We start from the raw sequence: 23150 nt of genomic DNA, 5'->3' as shown, positions 1-23150 counted from the left end.
CCGGGCCCGCCCCCCCCCCTCCGGTCCCTCCCACTTTTCCCAAACAAAGCTCCCGGGCAACTTTCTCCCTCGCAGCGCCCCGCCCGCCCGCGGCTCCCCAGCCCCAGGCCGGGAGGTAGGAAGGCTCCGGCGGGAGTCGGGGATCCAGCTTTGGGGTGTGTGAGTTGGGGTGGGAAGCTACGGGTTATGAGTTGAGGTGTTTGTGGGACCGTCTCAGAATTGCTTGCCGCCCTCTTTTTGCCCGGGGCCCCGAGTTTGCGCTTGTGACCGAGTCTTAGTGAGGTGTTGGAACTTTCGCCGGAGTTGGGGTGTCTGGTGATGGGTCTGAGTCTGGGATTGCGCGCTCGGGAGTGGGTGAGGGCCGGGGACTTTGGCGGGTGTGTCTGGGGGGGGGGGGTGTGAGTGTATGCGGCGATGTGGTTTTGAAGTGAGAAAGGACCCCGTGCGTGTTTCTGACCGAATTGGTTTCCGTGTGTCATTTGCGGGCGCCTGGTCCTCCTAATGGAGAAAGGAGGCCCCCGGGGTGGCATAGGGCGGGCTACAGTGCTTTCTGGATCTTCAGTCTTGCCTCTTCCGAAGTTTAGGGCCTGGGGCGGGAAACTAGTGGGGACCTCTCTTACCCGGCTCCTTCGTCCCTTTGTCTGGCCACATGGGGGAGAGCTGGGCTGGGATTTTGGCCTACGGGGGTCCTGAACGCCTCAGCGCCACTGGGCTCGGCCTGGGGTCTTTGTCTCGGCCTGGGCTTCAGGGTCCGAGGGAGGAGGGGGATGGGAGCCTGGACTCTGGGGTCCTGGGAAAACTGTGGGAGACGTGGAGCCGCCTGGGAGGCGGGATCTGACTGTATTGGAAAAAGTTTTTCCCTGTTCCTGGCCTCCGGAAAGTCACTGGGAACTTGAGTTGGATCCGAGCCCAAGGCGCAGGGGGAGGGGAGGGAAGGGGCGGGGCCGGGGGCCAGAGGGGAGGCGCCCTCGCCGGCCAGCCCCTCCCCTGATGGGGGTTGTGGGAAACTGGGGGAGGGGACGCCGGGGCCCTTTGTTCTGGCTCTCCTGATGGCAGGGCGCCCCTGCCCCCCAGTTTGTGGTTCTGTGGGTCTTTCCTGGTCTCGGCTTGAGTCTCTGCCCTGAGTCTCTGTCTCGCCTCTCTCTGGGTCTCTGTCCCCTCCTCTCTGGGTCTGTCTCCCTCTTTCTCTGGGTCTCTATCTGCTCTCTCTCTGGGTGTCTCCCCCCCACCCCCACCCCCCCACTCTGGATCTCTGTTTCCTCCTCTCTGGGACTCTGTCTCATGCTCTCTGGGTCTCTGTCCCTCTCACTGGATCTCTGTTCCCCTCTCTGGACCCCCCCCCCCCATCTTACTATGGCCTAGGCCCCTCCTTCTTTTCTAGCAGCTGCTGTCCACATCCTAGCACCTGTTCTTGGGATGGGACTGAGAAGATCTCATCCACACCCGGGTTCCCTGCAGCTAGGCCCCGACTCCTGTCTTCTTGAAGCCAGTAATCCTTACCCAAAAGTTCGGCCCTCATGGGCCCTAGGCCCTACTCTGGGGTCTTCAAGACTTCGCCACAACCCAGGCTCCCCTGGAAACACAGAGGACACTCTCACCCTCACCCCTAAGCTTCCCCAGAAATCCAGCCCCTTTCTGCAGGACGTAGGGATCCCGGCTCCCAGCTTCCCTCAGACCCAGAAATCCAGGCCCCCAGCCCTCGCCTCCCTCAGACCCAGCAATCTGAACTCCCAGCCCTCCCAGCCCTGAAGGCTCTCTGGGGTGGTTGCGGAACCTTGCTGAGCTCTGTGTTCCTCCAGGCCCAGATGGGGGAACCCCGGGCTGGGGCCCCCCTGGACGATGGCAGTGGCTGGACAGGAAGTGAGGAAGGAAGTGAGGAGGGCACCGGCGGCAGCGAGGGGGCTGGGGGAGATGGGGGCCCAGACGCAGAAGGCGTGTGGAGTCCAGACATCGAGCAGAGCTTCCAGGAGGCCCTGGCGATCTACCCACCATGTGGCCGGCGGAAAATCATCCTGTCTGATGAAGGCAAGATGTATGGTGAGTCCCCCCCTCTGTTTTGTCCTTGGCCCCCACTGACTAATACAGATCACGACCAACATTTCTGGAGCCTTAAATGGCGTTAAGGTCCAAGCACATTGTATGCTCACAGGGACTCAGGCAGGAGCCGGCATCGCGGTTTGCACAAAGGAGGAAACTGAGGCACAGAAAGGTTCAGTGATTTGCCGAAGGTCACAGAACCAGTAGGCGGAGAAGCTGGGATTTGAACCCAGGCGGGTCTGGCTCCAAAGCCTGAGGCGGTAACGCCTCTTCCACACGGCCGTCCCAGCTGGCAGCCATTGCTTCTGTCCCCTTCCCTGGTGCCCTGTTTGTTGGGAAGTCCCGCGAAGGTCTAACTCTGTCCCATCTTTGACTCTTCAGGTCGGAATGAACTGATTGCCCGCTACATCAAGCTGAGAACAGGGAAGACCCGAACCCGCAAACAGGTCTCAGGACTGACTTGTGGGCTTCTCTCTGGGGCGGGCTTGTCTTCTTGGGGCCATCCGACCATGGGTGGGTTCAGGTTCGAGAGGGATCTGGTTCGTGTGCTTTTGTCCGTCTTGGCTGGCACCTCTGTTAGTTTGCTGTACTGTGCCTATTTTGGTATGGATTTCTTCCCAGTGTGTTAGAGAGGGAGCTGGACCGTATTTGCTGGGTCTGGGGAAGATGAGTAGGGTTAATGAGAAGAGACCAGCCTCTGTGGACACATCTGTGTCAGCAAGCACCTGCCACAGCTACCGTGTTCTGTGTGTTTGTCATCTTTCATGTTCTGGTAGCTCCGGGGGGGCACCCGGAGGGTGGGAAGGGAGAGGGCGTGCAAGAGGCAAGTGGCGGTGGCCTGAGTCCACTTCTTTGTCACTCCCCGCAGGTCTCTAGCCACATCCAGGTTCTGGCTCGAAGGAAATCAAGGGAAATCCAGTCCAAGCTCAAGGTATAGACTAAGGCAGACACCCAGAGCGAAGGGGACCGAGACCCTGAGAGAGGGGGACAGAAACCCAGAGAGAGGGGGGACAGAGACCAAGGGAGGGGGGGGCAGAGACCCAGAGAATGGGGGACAGAGGATCAGAAAGAGGGGACCCAGAGAGAAAGAGAAAGAGGGACAGAGGTTCAGAGAGAGGGAGACAGAGACCCAGAGAGAGAGAGGTCAACAGAAATCCAGAGAAAGGGGGACAGGGAGACCCAGAGTGGGTAACAGAGAACCAGAGATGGGGACAGAGTCACACAGAGAGGTAGACAGATTGAGGAAGTAGAGATCCAGGGTGGGGGGTTCGTGGCCCAGCCAGGGGGGTGGATAGAAGCCCTGGGTGGGGAAGAGATTCGTAGAGAGAGGGGAACAGAGATTTAGCTGAGGGCAGGCAAGAAGGATAGGGTGTCAGGCCTCTCCTCTGGCTACTGCAATCTTCCCCCTCCCTCTCCTCTCCTCCTGATGGTCCCCCCTTCCCATCTTGTGCTATGAGAACCTCCTCTTCGTCTCCTTCTGGTTCATCTTCCCATTTTTTTGGTCCCTGGCTGGCCTGCCTATTGTTTCCGTGTCCAGAAATCTTCATTTTGTTTGGAGATATTCACATCCCTTTTCTTCATTCTCTGGATTTCCGCTTCCCTCTTGGTCTGAGACCCTCAGGTTCTCCTCCTCTGGGTGTGAGGGGTTTGGTTTTGTTTTATTTTGTTTGCGCCTCTTCCTTTGGATTTGGGGACCACCACTTCCTGTTCCTTTTTTTTGTACCCAGAAGCCTCCCTCTCCTTTCTCTCCAGGTCTAAAAAAAATCTTCACTTCTGGTCTTTTCTGGACCTCGCTGTCCTGTCTCTATCCTGTCCAAGCTAGGGAATGTTCGCTGCCTATTCCCTCGGGATCTGAAATTCTCATTTCCTGTTGCCTGCATATCCGGAAACCTTGACTTCCGGCTCTTTCTTGACCTAGAAACCCTCATGCTGTGTACTGTCTTATATTCTGGGTATAGGAGCCCCTTTCCGCCTCAAGGCCTGGCCCTCTCTCCTTCCTGTTCCATATTCATCCTTGCTCCCCCTTCCTCCCATTTTTCAGCTCAGGGTGGTGGAGCTGTAGGGATTGAGAGGGCAGGAAGGTGAGAACTCAGGCCTCACTTCCTAAGTCATGTTTTCTTTCCTCCTTTGGCACCCTCCCCCACCCCCACGGGCAGGCCTTGAATGTGGTAAGTGCCCCTGCCCATCCTACCCCTCCGCTCCTTTCCCCCAGACATTCCTGAGGGGTACAGGCGGGGCAGAGGGCTGTAGGAAGAAGGATTTGTGCCCTCCCCCAATCGCCTTGACTCCCCAACTCTGCCTCTCCCCTTGCTTGCCCTTCCCCGGCATTGACCTACCCCTGCTGTGTCGACTGGGACTCCCCATTAATGTGGACCCTCAACTTCTCCTCCAGGACCAGGTTTCCAAGGACAAGGCTTTCCAGACAATGGCCACCATGTCCTCAGCCCAGCTCATCTCAGCACCTTCCTTGCAGGCCAAACTGGGTCCTGCTGGTCCTCAGGTGGCTTAGGGATTGTGGGAGGGGTGGGGCTGCGGTTTCAAAAGGGGACCGACCGACTGACTGACCCCCTTCTTTTGTCTCTTTTTCAGGCCTCTGAGCTTTTCCAGTTTTGGTCAGGGGGCTCTGGGTCCCCCTGGAATGTTCCAGAGTGAGTACTTTCTGTTCTGGGCCAGCATCCCCCAGGCCTGTTTCCTCCACACACACCTTTCTTACCCCACCTTCCAGCTCCCAACTCCTTTGTGAGCACGGATTCTGCAGCTAGCCTCCCAGAGAGGAGGTGATGGTGTGGAGAATAGGATGAGGCCTGAGCTGGCACAGCGAAGGGGGACAGGACAGAGAGAGTCAGGAGGAGGGGTGGGGCTGGGGCCTCATGGGCTGGGAGCCAAGGGGCAGAGGAAAGGACCGTGCCTGGGGTCTTGCTGGTGACTGGGGTTGGTGGCACAGTCCGGAGATATGTGTCCTGGGGCAGGGGCAGGTTTGGGGAAGAAAGGAGCTCACTGTGGGACTGGATGAATGTGTGGGGCCAGGAGGGTGTCCACGGGGATAATGGCATCCCTCTGGGCCCCAGAGGCTCATGGGTAGGCTTGTTCCCATCCCACAGAGGTGTTCTTGGACCTGAGGGGAGAGCAGGAGTCTTCTCTCAGAGTCGAAAGGAAGAAAATAGGTCCCCAAAGTACATGGGAATGTCTGTTTTAGCCCTGAGAGAGCCCTAAGGGTGACGGAATGTGTTTCCAGCCTAGCAGAATAGAAACAGGCCCCAGAGACTCATGGGAAGTGCAGTTTTCAGCCCAGAGAGGAGCCAGTGGATCGAAGCTGGGTGTTGGTGGGGCATCGTGGCCTCAGGACAGTGACGAGTGGTGTTGAGGGTGTTGCCAGGGCGAGCGAAGTGCCATGCTGTGGCATCTGGGCTCCACGGAGAGAAGAAAGTTCCCTGGGGGGGGGGGGGTGCTGGGACCCTGGAAAAGATCAGGACAGGTCCCCTGGGCTGAAGGAACTGCAGGTTTGCGGGAAGGGGGCTGAGCTGGAAGGAGGGGTGGGTCGGCACTGGGGTCCCACCGTTAGGGGAGCTGATAGTCAACAGGGAGACAAATGTCAACGAACTCATCACCTGCCTAAACACAGAATCGAACAGTATGTGATATGGTGCAGAGGACTGCAACAGGTTTTGGGTTGAGGAAGAGAGTTCTGGGGGTTTCTCTGAGGAGATAACGGCAGAGGAGAGATCTCTGAGGAGATCTCTGAGGCAGAGTAGGACTTAACCAGGTGAAGAAGGGGGGTTGGGAATATTTTAGGCAGTGAAAACAGCATGTGCCAAGATCCTGAGGTCTGGTGAGTTCCAGGAAATGAGAGAAGGTATTAAGCCACCGGCCAGTCAGATGTTTATTGAGCACCTGTTAAGTGCCTGGTCCTCCGTTTAGATTGGGACACAGCATTACATAAGTGAGACAGAATCCCTGCCTTCATGGAGCTGACGTGTTTGGAGAGGGGAGGAGACCGACAGTAAACACGTAAACAAATAAGCATTCATGCGAAAGGAATAAGTGCAGGAAGTAAAGCAAGGTGTATGTGCTCTATTTAGACAGGTGTCAAGAAGGGCCACTCTGAAGGGGTGGCATGTGGCCAGCAGCCCTGATGACAAGAGATGAAGTCAGTGGGTAGGGTACTGGAGTTGAGATTTCAGAATTGGGATGATGAGTACTGGGCCAAGGGCCCTGGGAGTCGAGATCTGAAGGTCCCTGGAGTTTGTGTCTTTCTGATTCCGGTCTTTTGACTTTTTAAATTATTTATTTATTAAAAATTTTTTTAATGTTTATTTTTGAGAGAGAGAGAGAGAGAGAGAGAGAGGGCGGGGGAGGGGCAGAGAGCGAGGGAGACACAGAATCCGAAGCAGGCTCCAGGCTCTGAGCTGTCCGCACAGAGCCTGACGCCGGGCTTGAACTCATGAACCGTGAGATCGTGACCTGAAGTCAGACACTCAACCTACTGAGCCACCCAGGTGCCCCTGGACTTTTAAAAAAAATTTAAGAATTTTTATTTTTTTAAGTGTTTATGTATTTGTTTTTGAGAGAGAGAGTGTGTGTGTTTGAGAGCGAGTGGGGGAGGGGCAGAGAGAGAGAGAGAGAGAGAGAGAATCTCAAGTTGTCAGTGGAGAGCTGGATGTGGGGCTCGATTTCACGGCTGTGAGATTACAATCTGAGTTGAAATCAAGAGTCAGACGCTTAGCCGACTGAGTCCCTATTTTTATTATTTTTTCAAGATTTTATTTTTAAGTGATCTCTACACCCAATGTAGGGCTCGAACCCACAACCCCGAGATCAAGAATTGTATGCTCTGCTGACTGAGCCCGCCAGGTGCTGCTGGTCTTTTTGACTCGTGACCGCTTACTGACCTTTGACCCCAAGTGTAGTCTCCATGACCTCTGACCTTTCAATCTCACCATCATCTTCTCAGCTACCCATAGGTAATTGGTTTCTAGAGCTGTTCTGTCAGATACTACAGTCACTAGCCACAGCCTGTTATTGAATCTTCAGTTAATTAAAGTTAAATTAAATGAAAAAAGTCAGTCCCTCAGGCACTCTAGCCACATTCGGGCTCAGTAGTCATGAGTCACGTGCTCAGCAGCAACGTGTGCCTGGGGGCTACCATATTGGACAGGGCAGATGTAGAGCATGTCCGTCATCGTGGAAAGTTCTATCAGACAGCACTCGTTTAGATTTTGTGGCGCTGCTTCCTCACCCCAGACTTTGGACTAATGTCCCATCTCCTGACCGTTGGTCGTTTTCTCCTACCCTCCTGACCCTCACCCTCCTCTTTCTCCACATTTCCCATTTCTTCATATGTGTTTATTTTTGAGAGAGAGAGAGAGCGAGCGAGAGTGGGGAAGGGGCATGAGAGAGGGAGACACAGAATCTGAGGCAGACTCCAGGCTCTCGGGGGCTGTGAGGATTCAGTGAACGCTCTTTTTTTTTTTGTTAATGTTTATTTATTTATTTATTTATTTATTTATTTTTTCAACGTTTATTTATTTTTGGGACAGAGAGAGACAGAGCATGAACGGGGGAGGGGCAGAGAGAGAGGGAGACACAGAATCGGAAACAGGCTCCAGGCTCCGAGCCATCAGCCCAGAGCCTGACACGGGGCTCGAACTCACGGACCGCGAGATCGTGACCTGGCTGAAGTCGGACGCTTAACCGACTGCGCCACCCAGGCGCCCCAATGTTTATTTGTTTTTGAGAGAGAGAGAGAGAGCTTGAGCGAGCTGGGGAGGGGCAGAGAGAGAGGGAGGCAGAGGATCTGAAGTGGGCTCTGAGCTGACAGAAGAGAGCCTGATGTGGGGCTCGAATCCACGAGCCGCGAGATCATGGCCGGAGCTGAAGTCAGATGCTTAACCGACCGAGCCACCCAGGGGCCCCGATTCAGTGAACTCTTGCCCATAACATGCTACTATAGGGTCTGGCTTTTGGTGTACCCGAGTAAACATTAGCCTGTATAGTTACCATCTTTCTACCTTGCTGACCCCCAGCTTCCTTTCTCCCTCAGTGTGAAGCCATTCTCACAGACGCCGTTCTCGTTGTCACTGACCCCCCCATCTACTGACCTCCCAGGTAAGAGTCTGCTCTCCACCTTCCTTGTCTCCCCGCTCTCCTCAATCCCAGCTGCCTTTCCTTCCCCTTCCATTAATCAGGAAACGCATTTCTGTATAGGTCCAGGTCTGAGGAAAGATGAGTGATAGAATTTGTAGTGGTTAATATCATGGCCTCTGAATCCGGAGACGCTGGGTTTGTGTTCTGCCACTTGCTACCTAAAGGACGTTGAGGAGGTGTATTCGTCAAGATTCTTCCAGCTGCAAGTGGCAGACACTCAAATCAAGCTAAGAAAAAAAAAAAAGAGTTTGTTGGCCTAGGCAACTGATATTTCAGGAATTGTGGCTTCAGGCATGGCTGGATCCAGGGGCTCAAGTGGTAGTGTCAGATTTGCTTGGTCCTGCTTTCCCCTGTGGTGTGTGGTGGCTTCATTCCCAGGCAGGCTCTGCCCACCTGGCAAGAAAGACGGCTTCCGGAAGTCCATGATGCTATGGTCCTAAGAACTCACACTGGTGAAAGAGAACTCTCAGGTTCCACAGATTCATCAATTCGAAATGCTTTTGGCTGCAAGTAACAGAATGCCCAAGTTAATAGTGCCTTAAGTAATAAAGGCTTTAATGATTTCACCTAACAAGGAGTCTGGAGGTGGGTGCTCCTGTGCTGGCTCAGCAGCTCAGCAATATCAGACCCGGCATCTCTATAGGTCCTTTGGCCTCTTATTGTCCCAAGATGGCTGTTGTGATTCCAGGCATCGTGTCTCAAGCAGCACTTGACCAGGGCCAAAAGCTTTCTCCTCCCAAAGTTCTGTCTTTTTCATTCAGGAAGAAACTCCTTCTCAGAAGCCCCTCAGCAGATTTCCCCTAACGTCTCATTGGCCAGGACTGTGTCACATGGCCATCTCTAGTTGCAAGGGAGGCTGGGAAAGTGAGTATGTAGCTTTTTTAGCTTCTAAGCGGAGGCAGGCAAGAGAGAAGAGTGCTTGATGTGTTTAATACATGTTAGCAATTTTTGTTGTTCTTTGTTTTTCTCTTTCTCTAGGGTACGAGCCCCCCCAAGCCCTCTCCCCGCCTGCCCTGCCCCCACCTGCCCCGTCACCCCCAGCCTGGCAGGCTCGGGCCCTGGGCACTGCCCGATTGCAGCTGGTAGAGTTCTCAGCCTTTGTGGAACCGCCGGATGCAGTCGACTCTGTGAGTGCAATTTTAGAATAGTCACTGGCGGGGGGTGGGGGGTGGGGGTTGGAATGCAGAGAGTTATAGGGAGGGAAAGCATAATGCCGTGGTTCTCAAACTTTAGCAGGTATCAGAATAACATGGAGGGCTTGTGGAAACACAGACTGCTGGGCTCCACCTTCAAATTCTGATGCGATAGAGACTGGTGTGGGGCTTGAGAATTTGCATTTCTAACCCTCTCCCAGACATTTGTTGATGCTGCTGGTCTGGAGACCACACTTTGAGAACCACTAGCATGGAGGGACTGGATGGTCATGGGGGGTCATGGTTAGGTTGCTCAGAGAAACTCCCCAGGCCGTGGCGTGTTCACTCGGGAAACATTTTTGAGTGCCTACTGTGTGCCAGGCTTTGTGGTGGACCCTGGGAACCTGGAAAGGCAGGTCTTGTTTCTAGGCCTGAGCTTTTCCTGGCCTAGGATGGAGACAGATGCCATATTAGTCAGGGTGGGCTGACTGTTAGAAGAAATAACCCGAAACCCTCAGGGAATGAACATCCTAGAAGTTTCTCTCTCCTGTAACATTTCCATGTAGGTGTCCAGTAGGAGGCTTCCACACAGTGATTTCGGGAAATTCCAGGCTCCTTCCATTTTGTGGTTCTGACATTTTCTAGGGCTTCAGAATCTGCTGCTGGATTCCCTGCATCTGGCCAGCAGATGGTGGAAGGGAGAGACTCAAGAATTGTGCAGGAGGTTTTATGGATCTGGTTTGGAAGTGGCAACTATCAGGTTCTGCTCGCATCCCATTGGCCAGAATTTAGTCATGCGGCCACACCTAACTGCAAAGGAGTCTGGGAAGTGTAGTTTTGCTGCGTGAAAAGGAACAGGGGTTTGTGAACACATAGTAGTCTCTGCTACAGCACCAATTGCTGTGTATGGTGGTCCTGTAAAACCCAAGTTAGATCAGGTTGAAACCCTCCCATCTCACTTGGAGCAAAGGCTAAAGTCCTCTCAGTTGCCCACAGGGCTGTGCACAATCTGACCCCCATTCCTGCTCTGTCCTCACCTCCTGCCTTCATACCCTTGCCCACTCTGCTCTAGCCACACTGGCTTCCATGCTCTTTCTCAAACACACCAGGCCCACTCCTGCCTCAGGACCTTTGCATCTGCTATTCTTGCCACCTGGAATATGTTTTCCTCAGATGGTTCCCACATTCTCCCTCCATTCACTCAGGCCTTTGCTTGTCTTCTCAGATTGGCTTTCCCAGACTGCTTCATGGAAAATACCAGCTGCCATCACTCTTGACCCTCTTACTGTGATTTTTGGGAATTTTTTTCAAAGAAGTTGTCACTCTCTGAGATTTATATTATCTGTGGGTTGAGTTTTAAATTTTTCTTTCTTTCTCTTAAGCTATTTTTTTAAAGAGTTTATTTTTTTATTTTTATTTTTTAATTTTTTTTAACGTTTATTTATTTCTGAGACAGAGAAAGACAGAGCATGAACAGGGGAGGGGCAGAGAGAGAGGGAGACACAGAATCGGAAACAGGCTCCGGGCTCTGAGCCGTCAGCACAGAGCCCTACGCGGGGCTCGAACTCACGGACTGCAAGATCATGACCTGAGCTGCAGGCAGACGCTTAACCGACCAAGCCACCCAGGCGCCCCTAAAGAGTTTATTTTGAAGTAATCTCTACACCCAACATGAGGCTCAAACTTATAACCCCAAGAGTCACATGCTCTACCGACTGAGCCAGCCAGGGACCCCTAAAATTTTCTGTCTTTGCCAGCGGACTCCACGAGGCCAGAAATTTTGCCTGGTAGCCCTAGGGGCCAGAATAGTGCCCACACAGTAGGTCTCTCAGGAGATGTCTGTTGAATAATGAATATGTGCTGGGATAGGGGAGGCTCCAGTTTTTGTGGGTGTACAAAGGAGTCATTCTGCCTGGGAAGTTAGTGAAGGCTTCCTTGAGATGACAACGGTTCAGTTGGGCTTTGAGGGTTACATGGGAGTATACCACGTGCAGAACTTTATGTTCCAGAAACAGCATGAAGTTCTCAGGAAAACAAATAACTGAATATGGTGGGGGCTGGTGAGGCTGCCGACAGGTGGGCAGGTGCTGGTTCTGGAGGACGTGGCATTGCCAAGCTAAGGGACCCAGACTTTCTCCCGAGTGTGGTGGAGAACCATAGAAAAGAGAGGTTCCATCTGATTGATCAAGCGAGGCTTTCAGGAAGAGGTAGATTTGCATAGGCTTGGGCCTTAGAAGATGGAGGGAGGACTTGTATTGAAAGAGAAGATGGGGGAAGGTAGGAGAATTTCAGAATACGGATAAGAAGTGATAAGAATGGAGAGATGGGGAGTCTTGATCTGGGCTGTGTGGATTCTATCCATCCATGCATCCATCTTTCCATCCATTGACTCAACATTTGTGAGCATCTATTTGTGAGAGCCTCCAGGTTGGGGGGTGTGGGCTTTGTCCTGGGTGCTCTGGGGAGCCACGGAAGGGTTGTGAGCAGGGGAGGTCCAGGGCTCTGGGAGTCTGTAAGGGATGACCTGGAGAGTAGAGATCGGAGGCTGGGAGGCCAGGGAGGAGGCTGGGGTGAGAGTGGGAGAGGACAGGGCAGTGGGGATGGAGAGCAGGGGACAGGGCTTGGGGACTGAAATATTGGGGGGCAGCAGGGAATGGTGACAGTTCTGGGGAGTCAGGCCCAGCATCTGGGTGGACGGTGTGAAACAGCTAGTGGTTGCTGGGGGTACAGTATGGGATGGGCTTGAGCAAGTGAGCATCTGTCACTCCTCATTCATGGCCGACCCTTCTCAGTACCAGAGGCACCTGTTCGTACACATCAGCCAGCACTGCCCCAGCCCTGGAGCGCCCCCCCTCGAGAGTGTGGACGTCCGGCAGATCTATGACAAATTCCCTGAGAAAAAGGGTGGCCTGCGGGAGTTGTACGATCGCGGGCCCCCTCACGCCTTCTTCCTGGTCAAGTTCTGGGTGAGTTCTGCCACCAAAACAAAAGTGCTCACAAGTCACATGGCCTCTGGCTCTAAGGGAGACAAGCTCAGGCCTTACCAGTCCTCATGGCTCAGAGTGTCAGCCCCCTTGTAACAAGGAACACAGAGGAATTTTATCCCCAGGCCAGGAATGGATAGGACCAGTGCAGGCGTAGGGAGAGGACTTGGACCTCCCCGGGTCCCACTAGACTTTGCCATAACCAGTGGTGTGACTGATGTGGACTTAGGAATTGGCTTGCAACCTTCCAGGCTTCCCTGCACCCCACCTGACCACGTGAAGCCTTGTTGCTAAGGAATGGTTCCCGTCCCTTAGCAAATAAGAGTCATGGAATTTGGTCTCTAAACAGAGGACAGACCCTAGCAGACCCTGTTGTTAGAGAATGGTCTTGAGGAAGTGACTGATGGAACTGGAAGGGGCTTTGTGAAGGCATTTATTTATTTAACAGTCATTTATTGAGCACTTACTATATATAGGCCCTATGCCAAGTGCTATGTATGTAATCATGAATAAGAGGGTCCATCTTGGGTCTTTCTTAGGCCCACTTGGTTTGGTGTTCACTATAATGGCTGATGTTATAGGGGCCCAATAAACATCGTAGATGTTTAGGGGGTGTTAACTCTTGTTAACCAGAGCTGTGGCATGATCTAGTCTCCTAGAAGGAAGCATGCCGAGGGCTTGAAGTTCATGAGCTTTGCGTGATTATAAAGTGTTCTAGTGTGTAGTGGCCCAAGGCGGCTCTGGGGATGTGCTGCCGAGGTCTTAGACGTGTTAGGACTTGAGACAGGCCTTATCAGGTCCCAGATGAAGAGAACGATCCCTAGGAAGCCCAGCAGCTGAAGGGATGCAGGGGTGCGGCTGGGAAGGCTGGGAGTAGCCATTGTCAGGGTGGTGGATGGAGTCAGGGCCCTGAGGAGAGGACTAAACCACCTCAGAGAGTGACCTGGTCAGGTCAGCAGCTAAGGTTAGGAAGAGGAAGAGGTGTGCTTCCCAAAAAGGCGCCCAAGGAACTCAGGCCACTGGTGTGATGAGGTTTTAGGCTTCGTTGGGCCCTACTTGGCCTAATTAATGGACTGTCTGCCCCCTTAGCTGAGGATTGGCTGAAAGGGCTTGGGAGAGTGTTCTGGAAAGGAGTCTGGCTTCCCCAGGCCCCTTTGCTAGGGAGTAGCCACTTGCCTTAGCACCCAGGGCCATGAAGCAACTCCCTCTGTGAGGGAGTTTCTGGTTGCTAGGGAGTAGCTGGCTCCATAGTAACCGGAGGTTTGGAAGGGGCTGACCTCTTGAGTTGGGGCCTCCAAGAGAAGAAAGTTGAATTCCAGGGCTCCTTTGTTGGGGGTGGAGTTATTGGAGAGAGAGTTATTGGACCATTTTAGGAAGCCAGACTTCTCCCATACTGATGGAAGGGTGGGTGTGTTCCAGAAACAGGCTCATGGAGAAGCAGGGACCTTGAATGCTAAGGAAGAGAGGTGGGCAAATGCAGGGCTATGGGGGGGAACCAGGCCATAGGGCAGAGTTTCCACTTTAGAGGCATCCCCACCATTTACAGGGAACTTCCTCTCCAACTCACCTGTGCCTGCCTGCCTCCCCATCCCCCAGGCGGACCTGAACTGGGGCCCTAGTGGCGAAGAGGTAGGGGCCGGCGGCAGCAGTGGTGGTTTCTATGGAGTGAGCAGCCAGTACGAGAGCCTGGAGCACATGACCCTCACCTGTTCCTCCAAGGTCTGCTCCTTTGGCAAGCAGGTGGTGGAGAAGGTGGAGGTGAGGCTGGAGGGATAGAATTCCGGGCCGGTGAGCACCGAGCCACCTGGCACTTTGGGGGTGCAATAGCTCATGCACTTGAGTGTCTGTGGGGTGGGGTGGGGGTGGGGGTGGGGGAGTGTTTTATCCTCTTTGGGGACTTAATGCATGGGCTGGGAGCTAATGCTGAAATCCAAAGTTGCATGTAGGGGTTACTTTGAAGGCTCAAAGGTTACATGTGGTACAGAGATTTATAGTTGCTAAGATTCAGAAGGTTCTTAGGGATATGGGGGGATCTGCAGGGCAAGGAGGTTCAGGGGCCACACTTAGGGATTGCTGAGGACTTGAGGGGTCTTGAACTCAGAGGTCATATAGAGTCTGGAGACCTGGTGGAGGGGTCTTTGGAGGATGTGAGGGTATCTGAGGGCCTGGAGGTTAGTGCAGTTCAGAGGTCATTGAGGCTTCAGAGCACAGTTTTGAGAGGCTGGAGGGGTCCCTGGTTTGCAGGCTCAGTGATCCCAAGTTGGATACCTGAGGGTTCAGGTCCCATCTCGGGTCGCCATGGATGGAGCAATGGTAAAATGACCGCAGTGGGGAGTGGGCATGGCATCGGAGAGGCACAGAGTGGGGCTCAGTTCCTGGGGTGACCCCTGTGTCTCTCAGTCACCGTCCTCCCTACTCTACGCCCCCATCCTGGTTCAGACGGAGCGTGCCCAGCTGGAGGACGGGAGGTTTGTGTACCGCCTGCTGCGCTCACCCATGTGTGAGTACCTGGTGAATTTCTTGCACAAACTTCGGCAGCTGCCCGAGCGCTATATGATGAACAGTGTCCTGGAGAACTTCACCATCCTCCAGGTGATGCACTGGGGCTGGGCCGGAGTTGGGGCGCTGATGTCGTGGGGAGTGCCCACGACAGACCCTCAGCCTGGGGACCCTGACACAGGGGGATCCCTCCTCATGGGGGAAACTGACCTCGAGGACATCCCGTGGTGGATCCTCAGTTTAGGGGACCTCCTCCATAGGGAACCTAACCTTAGCTCAGGGAACATGATCCGGTGGGACTCCTTTACCTCTGATATGCCATCTCATGTGAGTCCCCTCACTGCCAACACTCGAATGAAGAAACTGACATGTCAGGCATCCCTTCTCCCTACTCCCTGGGGAATGTGATAAGGTGGGGACCTCTTCCCTGGGTATTCCATGGCACCTTGGGGAGGGCACAGTGGTCCCAACTCTCCCTCTTTGTTTTGTTTTTTGCATAAACCCTTTCTCTTGGCCTCCTTGGCAGGTGGTAACAAACCGAGACACCCAGGAGCTGCTGCTCTGCACTGCCTACGTCTTTGAGGTCTCCACCAGCGAGCGGGGGGCCCAGCACCACATTTACCGTCTGGTCAGGGACTGAAAGGGGACCCCAAAAGTGGCTCATGCCCGGAATACCCTCCTTCCAGGAAGGACCCCCAGCTTTCTTCATGCTTATTTGGGGAGGGGGCGCTGATCCCTGTTAGAGGGGACCTTACAAAGCTGGGTGGCAAGCTGGAAGGTTGGATCCTGATATTGGGACTTCACAGTGGTGTCTGAAAGGACAGATCACTCCAGAGCATGGGAACTGGGGACAGGAGTGAGACAACCCTGAGGTATAGCATTGGTTTCTCAGTCTCTTAACAGGTGCCCTCCCCCAACTTGGTTCTGGATGTTTTGGGGGGGGGGGGGCTTTGATATGGTTTGTCCCTCCCTCTGTCTTTCAGCACACCCCCATCTCCCTTTCTTCCCAACCTGCCTCTCCTTACCACCCTCACCCTGTGACCTTAAGATCAAGATCGAATATTGAAGGTTAACCCTTTCTGTGCCGGAGCAGAGCCAGGTGGGCCCTGGAAATATTTTTTTTAATATAACAAGAGATATTTATAAGTGGGTATTAGGGTTGTGACTTTTTCTCAGCTGGGCAAGCAGTGGGGTGAGTCTTTTAATCTCATCCTCTCTTCTAAATAAGACGTGGGCTATGCTGTGTTGCCTCCCCTCACCCGCAAAGTGTGTTGGTTCGTGTTTTGACAGAGGATAAAACTATTTTACCAAAACGCAGGGGATTTATTTGGGGTTTGGGCGAAAAATAATCCTGTGGGAGGTGCGGTAGGCCAACACATGAGGCAAGGAAATGAGGTATCTTTGGGGGCAGGAAGCTGGTGACCAGAAGCCTCAGGTCCCGCGGGAGAGGTGACAGCAGATGGGCAGGCAGACATCTGGGTCCCCGGGGAAATGAGGAGGTTGAGGACTCAATGGCTGGGGCGAAAGGGGTTGAACAAATATTTACACACCACAGGGAAGCCTCTGGGGCCCTTGAAGGGGTCAGGGCGGGGCTTTGGGAAGGGCGGGGCCTAGAGGTACCGAGCAAGCCGGTCGTAGACTTGGTCCAGGTTTCTGCACAGGAATATGGAGAGCGTCATGAAGCTGAGCTATAGAGAAAGGAGACCTGGTCAGAGAGGTCCAGGGGATGTTGGCGAGGGTGATGGGGGTAGGGAGGATGGGGGTCCCGAGGGAGAAAAAGGGGTGGGGCCAGGGGATAAAAATAAAGCAAGGAGATTTGGGTTGGGGGCGCGGTCATGGGTGGGGCGGAGAAGGGAGTAGAAGGTGGGTGGGGCTAGAGGGAGAGCTGGGCCAGGTTGTGAAAGATGGGATCAGGGATGGGAATTTGGAGGCTTGGGGTTAGTTACTAAAGACGCGAGGGAGAGAGGGAGGATGGGAAGAAGAATAGGGTGGGGTAGAGGTGCCCAGCTGCGTCTAGCGCAGGTTTGGAGTCTGGGAAGGAGTGCGATCCGGAGATAGCCCAGGGTACTTTATTCCGGAGGCTCATCTGTCTCCCCCTCTCCCTCGGCCGCTAGTTCCACCTCGACCTCCACCTCCACGCTCCCGTTCTCAGGTTGTTCCTCGTCTTGATCCCAAAGCGGCCAGGGCCCCAGGGCCATGGGCAGCTTGACCTGTGGGGACTTGTCCCCCCAGTTGGGACAGGCGTCCGCCATGCCCCAGCCACCCCAGACACCGCCGCTACGCCCGCTGCTGCTCAGCACACCACAGCGCCCGCCGCCTCCGCCATCAGCCCTGGGACCAAGACCGGGGCTCGAACCATAGGCGTCCGGCACCTGCAGCTGGCGCTCCCGGCAGAGCGCCCTACGCAGTAGTAGCAGGCTCAGCCCCGCCACACTCACCTGCAGGGAAAAGGGAGGAATATTGCAGCTAAGAGCAGAGCGCTAGAACGCCCAGGGAGGCGGGAACGCCTACTCCCTGCGTACAACCAATCAGGGCTCACAGAAGATAGGTCTTGGGCGGAGAGGCAGAAGAGCCTGGATTGGCTGAAGCTCTATCACGCCTGCACCTTTCCAGGAGAATGGGAAGGCGCGCGATTTGGGGGCGGAGCCATCTAGGGATTGTAGGGCTAATCGCAAATAGGGGCGGGACCAATTTACCTCAAGTAGACCGACGCCCAGGCAGATGCCTACTATGGAGATGAGGTTGTTGTGCAACCACTTCTGGAGGCTCCGCGCGCAGCCCTAGGGATATAGGGAAAGGTTAAAGGTAGGGTCCTCTCTGGGATTCTCCCTCAACCCCGTGCACACTGTTTTCCTTAGCCCAGCCCTCACCCCTCTTTCAGGCACCACCCCGCATCCCTAGTTACTAGGGTTCTCTAGTCTCCACCTCGTCCGGTCCAACCCTCCTTTCAGCCATGCTTTTTCTTTTAGGCCCCGCCCCCGCAAACCACGCCCCTTCTGAGGAGCTCCACCCCTCCTGTTGTGCCGCTTTCTCGTAGCCCCACCCTGCTTGCAGACTCCTCCCAGGTCCTGCGGCCCCGCCTCCTGGGGAGCAAACCCCTCCCACAGCTCTACCCCCTCACCGGCCCCTCCCCTTCCTAGCGGGCTCCAAACCCTGCCCACCTCGCTGTAGATATCGCTGTTTGCAGGGACCAGGCAAAGGTCTGTACTGTGGCGGGGCCGCGCCAGTGGTCCCAGCCGGCTGAACTCGGGGAAGGAGAGTTTCTCGAAGATGGCGGAGTCGTTGCTCGCCGATGAATTATAGCAGGAGCAGGGCACGCGGTGCACCTCTGAATCGTTGCTGCTGAGGCTGGGGATACTGAACCAGTCCCGAGGAGAGTTCCAGCCGCAGCAGCGCAGCTAGAAGAGGGACAAGAGTCAGAGAGACGTGGACTGGAGGGATTCAAAATGATTTGCGCGTTCAGGGGACTGGGTGGTGTGCATGAGGTCATGTTGGGGAGCAGAGGGCCAAGTAATGGGTGTAGGTGATGGACCACACGCGGGCTAGGCTTGGGGACGTTAGAAGAACTTGGGGTTGGTGGAGACCAATCACGGGTGACATGGGGCTGTGGGAGGAGCTGCAGAATCACGCTGTGGATGGAAGATTGGGTGGGCGGTGCAATTCAACCTCAGGTGGGGAACAGGTGGATGGGAGGTCAGGGCCACGAGAGTGGCCAGAGTGGAGTCTCACGTGGGCCGAGTCCTGTGAGGGCCAGTCACTCAGGGTTAGGGAGTGGGGTCACGCTAGGGCCTTGGGGCTGAGGGCGAATTCTTATCAGGGCACAAATCAGAGCCTCTCCAAGGTCTGGGAGCTGGGGGAAACGGCCGCACAGGAATCAGTCAAGTGGCCATCTGGGGACGGGGCCACGCAGTAGGTAGGGTGGATGGAGAGGGTTACCCTAAGGGTCCTGGAGCTGGGCGCCCCGGCTTGGTCGGGGTGGAGTCTCCCTGGGACAGGGGACAGGGCTGTCAGAGTCCCAGACCTACAGGGAAGGATGCACGTCCCGGTAGGGGGGGCTCACCCACCTGGAACTGCACGTAGTCCCAGCTCTCCTCCGCCGCCGACTCCTCCGGGTGCGCGTGGTAGCGTTGGATGGTCTCCATCACGATATCCTTTACCCTCCGCTCCAGCTAAGGGCTAAGAGTGAGGCCGGATCCCCACGCGCTTCCCCACCCCCAATTTGCCCCGGCCCACTCCAGCCTCTTCTGGGCTTTCTCAGTCCCATGAGGTCCCTGAGCGTCTTAAGTTGGTCTCGATTTCTCACCCAATGGCTAGCTATGTATTTGTTCCTTAAAATCTCTGCCTATCATGTCTTTGTTTCTCCCACTGTCTCCCACGATCTCTCATTAGGTCTCTGCCTCTTTCTTGGAGCCTCTTCTTTCTCCGCCTGTTTTTCTCTTTTTTTTCTATTTCCCTTTGGATCTCTCTTGCTATGTCTTTCTTCCTCCGTGCCTGTCATCCTCGTCGTTGAGTCTTCCTTCGACTCACCTCATCTCTATCTTCTTTGTGTCTGTCTCTGCGTCCCTATGTTTTTCCATCTGCCTCTGCCTGTCACTATTATTTCTTTGTCCATGTCAGCTCTTGTCTACCTTTGTTTCCGTCTTTTTCAGCCCCCTCCCTACACCCCCCCCCCCCCCGTCCCCCACAGGAGCTTGGGAGGAGTGGGGGGAGGGGAAGCCAAGCTCACCCGGGTCCGCTGAGTGGAGATGAGGATTCCTAGCGTGATCTGCATGGCAAACAGGAGCAGCAGTATCCCAAAATACTGGGGAGGGGGGGCAGCATAGTGGGGGAGATCAGGCTGAGCCCCTTCCTTGGATGTGGGGCTCTATTGGAGGGGGGTGTGGGGAGGGCACTCACCAGGCCCAGCAGGCAGCGGAGCTCCTTCAGGGCCCCCACGCAGCCCAGGAGAGCAAGACCCATGGTGAGAATTCCTGAGATGGCCAGGGCCTTGGACCAGATCTGCAGGGGCATGAAGGACAGGCCTGGGGGAGGTGAGAGGCAGTGACATTGGGCACGGTGCTCACAGCCCCAGGTAGCCCCATTCCCCACCCATGCAGCCACTCAATTGGGGAGGAGTATTGGGGGGGGGGGCTCTTTCTCTGCGTGTCTGTCCCTGCCACATGTTGAGTCTCTGTTCCTCTCCTTCTGGGATGCTATCTACCCCTCTCTCTGGCACTCTGTTCCTCCTGAGTCACCGTCCCCTCAACACCCTCTCTACGTCTCTGTTCCCTTCTCTCTGGATCTCTGTTCCTTTCTCCCTGGTCATAGTCTCTCCCTCTTGCTCTCAGTCTCTCTTTCCTCCTTCAGCCCCTCCTCACCCCCAAAAGTTTCAGTCCCATCACTTGGCAGTACATCTGTCACTTAGACCTCCCAAGGGGTAGGGGTGCATGATATCTATTTCTGAGTGCTATTTTCAGGGACACATGGGAGGCATGCGCTCAACGCAGTCCTCAGTACAGGGCACACACTTATTAAACGTGAGCTATCAGTATTTCGATTATCACTCCATTATTATTTTCCTACTATTATTATTATTATTAATGTTATATCTGCTCTTCCATTTCCTTGCTGCGTGACAGCCAGTAAGTGACGTCCCCTCCCTGAACCTCAAGAGAGGGGAAGGTTTGTGGGAGGATCTGATAAGGATCTGCACTACATCTAACACGTAGGAAGTGCCTGAGAAATGGCTATTATCATTTTTATTAGTATTCATATGCACAACTCATTTGCCAGAGGAAGGCACTGAGACTAAGAGCAGTGGGCAGGCTGTGAAGCAGAGTCTGGGACAAGGGAGACCCCGGGATGTCACTTAGGGGCAGACCGGGTCACACTTGCTCCAGGAGGCCCCTCCCAGGAGCCCTGGCCCCCTCACCTACAAAGGACACGAAGCTGGTCTTGTCAATGAGTATCCAGATGCCAAAGCAGAAAATAAGGCTGCCTAGGACCTGGAGGGAGGAGATGAGAATATGGCGGTGGGCAAAGGAGGGGGGGATATCAGGTCAGGTGGCTGTGGCAGGGGCTGGGGCCTGGGCTGGGTAGCCATGTGGCAACTCACGAAGAAGAAGAGGTTGAAAACGAAGAGGAGGTACTTGATGAGGCTGAGGCAGCTGTCCTGGGCCGACATCTTCGCCTAGAGGGGTGGGCAGCCAGAGGGGAGGGACCGAACAGAAGAGGTGTTAGCAGTGGAGGAGAAGGGCAGAAAGAGGCTGTGAGAGAGGGGGAGGGAGAAAGGAAGAACACCGAGAAAGAGGAAGTTCCAGAGGTGGAGCCCCGCCCCCTCCCTCTACACCCTCGAGGTGGCTTTCTCGTCTATCTGGGCCCCTGTCGCCCTCATCTGCCCCACTCAGACACACACCAGTACCTGAGGGGCCTTGGGATTTGTGGGCACCAAGGACACGTTGGGCAGTTCCTCCCAGGTCGCCATGGCTCAGGCTGGGGGACCCGCAGGGACTCCTGATCTACTTGCACCCACCTACTCTGGGCCCTGGGGCCCCAGGCCAGCCCTGGACAGCAGCCGACCTCACAGACACTCTGACCTCACTGCCTGCTAAGCTTTGCCATCTCTGCATCCATCTCTGTCCCCTCTTCCTGGCCCTCTGTCTCTGGTCCTCCCTTCTCTGGGTCTCTGGTGTCCCTCCCCCAACACCTCCCACCTCACCTTCCCCGCATCTACCCTCTCCCTCTCTGGGTTTCTGGCCCCTTCTCTCAGCATGCCTGTCTTTCCTCTGCTTATGCCCCATCCCCGCACCTTGTCATGGCCTCTCTCTCTCAGAGTCTGCATCCGGTTCTTGACAACAAATGTACACCACGCTGTTCCCATATGCTGGGGAAGGGGCTGGGCACCTGGGGGAAGTGAAAGTGCTTCAGTGCCCACGTGGGAAGGTCCCTGGGAGTGAGGGGGTGGCCTGGCTGTGCCAAAACACCCAGAGAGGAAGCTGGGTCTCTGCAGTACTTCCTGCTTCTGCAGTGGGGCCCCAGCAGGGTGAGGCTGGGGAGGAGTCCGGATTGAATCTGTGACCTTGGCAGTTAGATCGAGGTCTGCTGTACTTGATGGTCTCCAGCCTCTGTAGTCTCTCCTGTTGGCCCCCACTCTTGTCAAATCGGATTTCCACCGTTGGGGATGTTCCTACCTCTTAACGTCCATCCAGGCCCTGGGAAACCCGCCCCTCTTAGAAACCTAACACCCTCTCTTTCTGAGAGATCTCATCTACCATTGTTTTTTTAAGGCTCCAAATGCAATTTATTTTCTTATTAATGTTACCAAAAATCAATTCATGTTAATAGTATTCTGATTTTTGGCTCTGGACTTTCTTTTTCTCTTTCCAGTGTTATTGAGGGATAATTGACAATTGCAATTATATGTTATTTCAAGTGTCCAACATGATGATTTGATCTACATATGCATTGTGGAATGATTGTCAAGATCAGGATAACATTTTGATCATCTCACATAGTTAACTATTTTTATTTTTTTGGTGGTGGTGAGAACACTTAATAGGTATTCTCAGCAACTTTCCAGTTTACAATACTGGATAATTATCTATAATCGCCATCCTGTATATTAGATCCTCAGAATGTATTCTCTTTTTTTTTAATGTTTATTTACTTGAGAGAGTGAGAGTGAGAGTGAGAGAGAGAGAGAGAGAGAGAGAGAGAGCAGGGGAGGGGCAGAGGGAGAGGGAGAGAGAATCCTAAACAGGCTCCATGTTGCCAGCACAGAACCCTATGTGGAGCTCGACCTCATGAACCTTGAGATCATGACCTGAGTGAAATCAAGAGTCAGATGCTTAACCAACTGAGCCCCCAAGGCACCCCTGAATGTATTCTTTTAACTGAAAGTCTGTACCCTTTGATCCACATCCCCCCATTTCCCCTATTCCCCAGAGCGTGATGGTCAGGACTCTATTCTCTGTTTCTATGAAATTCTCCCCCTGCCCTGTTTTTTAATTTTTTTAATTATGTTTCTTTATTTTTGAGAGGCAGAGAGAGACAGAGTACGAGCGGGGAAAGGGCAGAGGGGAGGGGGGGACACAGAATCAGAAGCAGGCTCCAGGCTCTGAGCTGTCAGCACAGAGCCTGATGCGGGGCTGGAGCCCACAAACCAGGAGATCACGACCTGAGCCGAAGTCGGATGCTCAACCGACGGAGCGACCCAGGCGCTCCTCCCCCTGCCCCGTTTTTAAAATAGGATTCCACTCCCTCTGTCTCTGCCCCTCCCCTGTTCATGCTCTGTCTCTCTCTGTCTCAAAAATAAATAAACGTTGAAAAAAAAAATAAGATTCCACATTTCAATGATACCATGAAGTCTTTCCCT

The 23150-nt window shown here is 54.3% G+C and overlaps 2 protein-coding genes across 11 annotated transcripts; one reads left to right on the top strand and one right to left on the bottom strand.

Moving 5' to 3' along the window:
• The first annotated feature begins 36 nt into the window (after positions 1–36).
• TEAD2 (TEA domain transcription factor 2) lies at positions 37–16055 on the top strand. 5 transcript variants are annotated; one of them, XM_040457708.1, is made up of 13 exons: positions 37–115; positions 1800–2037; positions 2419–2483; positions 2906–2968; positions 4194–4205; positions 4430–4537; positions 4627–4685; positions 8078–8142; positions 9160–9308; positions 12107–12280; positions 13895–14056; positions 14699–14890; positions 15324–16055. In XM_040457708.1, exons 2-13 carry the CDS (start codon positions 1806–1808, stop codon positions 15435–15437), a joined length of 1395 nt encoding a protein of 464 aa, XP_040313642.1. In that variant the 5' UTR covers positions 37–115; positions 1800–1805; the 3' UTR covers positions 15438–16055. The 5 variants fall into 5 exon arrangements, with proteins under 5 accessions (XP_040313642.1, XP_040313645.1, XP_040313644.1 ...); XM_040457711.1 differs by having other exon boundaries at positions 14738–14890; positions 15324–15950; XM_040457709.1 differs by having other exon boundaries at positions 56–155.
• A 44-nt stretch (positions 16056–16099) lies between these two features.
• Positions 16100–21699, bottom strand: CD37 (CD37 molecule). Of its 6 annotated transcripts, XM_040457715.1 has the most exons (10): positions 21585–21693; positions 20892–20966; positions 20709–20781; positions 19694–19818; positions 19524–19598; positions 18862–18966; positions 17959–18195; positions 17494–17577; positions 16418–16485; positions 16100–16312 (listed from the first exon to the last, which is right to left on the bottom strand). In XM_040457715.1, the coding sequence occupies exons 1-10, from the start codon at positions 21654–21656 to the stop codon at positions 16306–16308; spliced, it is 921 nt and encodes a 306-aa protein (XP_040313649.1). In that variant the 5' UTR covers positions 21657–21693; the 3' UTR covers positions 16100–16305. The 6 variants fall into 6 exon arrangements, with proteins under 6 accessions (XP_040313649.1, XP_040313652.1, XP_040313648.1 ...); XM_040457718.1 differs by having other exon boundaries at positions 16100–16485; positions 20713–20781; positions 21585–21699; XM_040457714.1 differs by having other exon boundaries at positions 16100–16485.
• Between the last annotated feature and the right edge of the window lie 1451 nt (positions 21700–23150).

This window comes from Herpailurus yagouaroundi, unplaced genomic scaffold (genome assembly GCF_014898765.1).
Source record: "Herpailurus yagouaroundi ecotype Mexico unplaced genomic scaffold, PumYag 220, whole genome shotgun sequence".
Lineage (NCBI taxonomy): Eukaryota > Metazoa > Chordata > Mammalia > Carnivora > Felidae > Herpailurus > Herpailurus yagouaroundi.
Note: the sequence above shows the minus strand (reverse complement) of the source record. Positions and strands in the feature narration are given on the sequence as shown.

Excerpts from the sequence above, each read along its gene's own strand:
- TEAD2 (XM_040457708.1), top strand. The coding sequence starts at position 1,806 with ATGGGGGAACCCCGGGCTGGGGCCCCCCTGGACGATGGCAGTGGCTGG. Across the intron at positions 8,143-9,159 it reads CCCATCTACTGACCTCCCAG|GGTACGAGCCCCCCCAAGCC; the intron begins GTAAGAGTCTGC and ends CTCTTTCTCTAG. Across the intron at positions 9,309-12,106 it reads CGCCGGATGCAGTCGACTCT|TACCAGAGGCACCTGTTCGT; the intron begins GTGAGTGCAATT and ends GACCCTTCTCAG.
- CD37 (XM_040457714.1), bottom strand. The coding sequence starts at position 21,656 with ATGGGAACAGCGTGGTGTACATTTGTTGTCAAGAACCGGATGCAGACT. Across the intron at positions 20,967-21,584 it reads GAGAGAGAGGCCATGACAAG|GCGAAGATGTCGGCCCAGGA; the intron begins GTGCGGGGATGG and ends CCACCCCTCTAG. Across the intron at positions 20,782-20,891 it reads TTTTCAACCTCTTCTTCTTC|GTCCTAGGCAGCCTTATTTT; the intron begins GTGAGTTGCCAC and ends TCCTCCCTCCAG.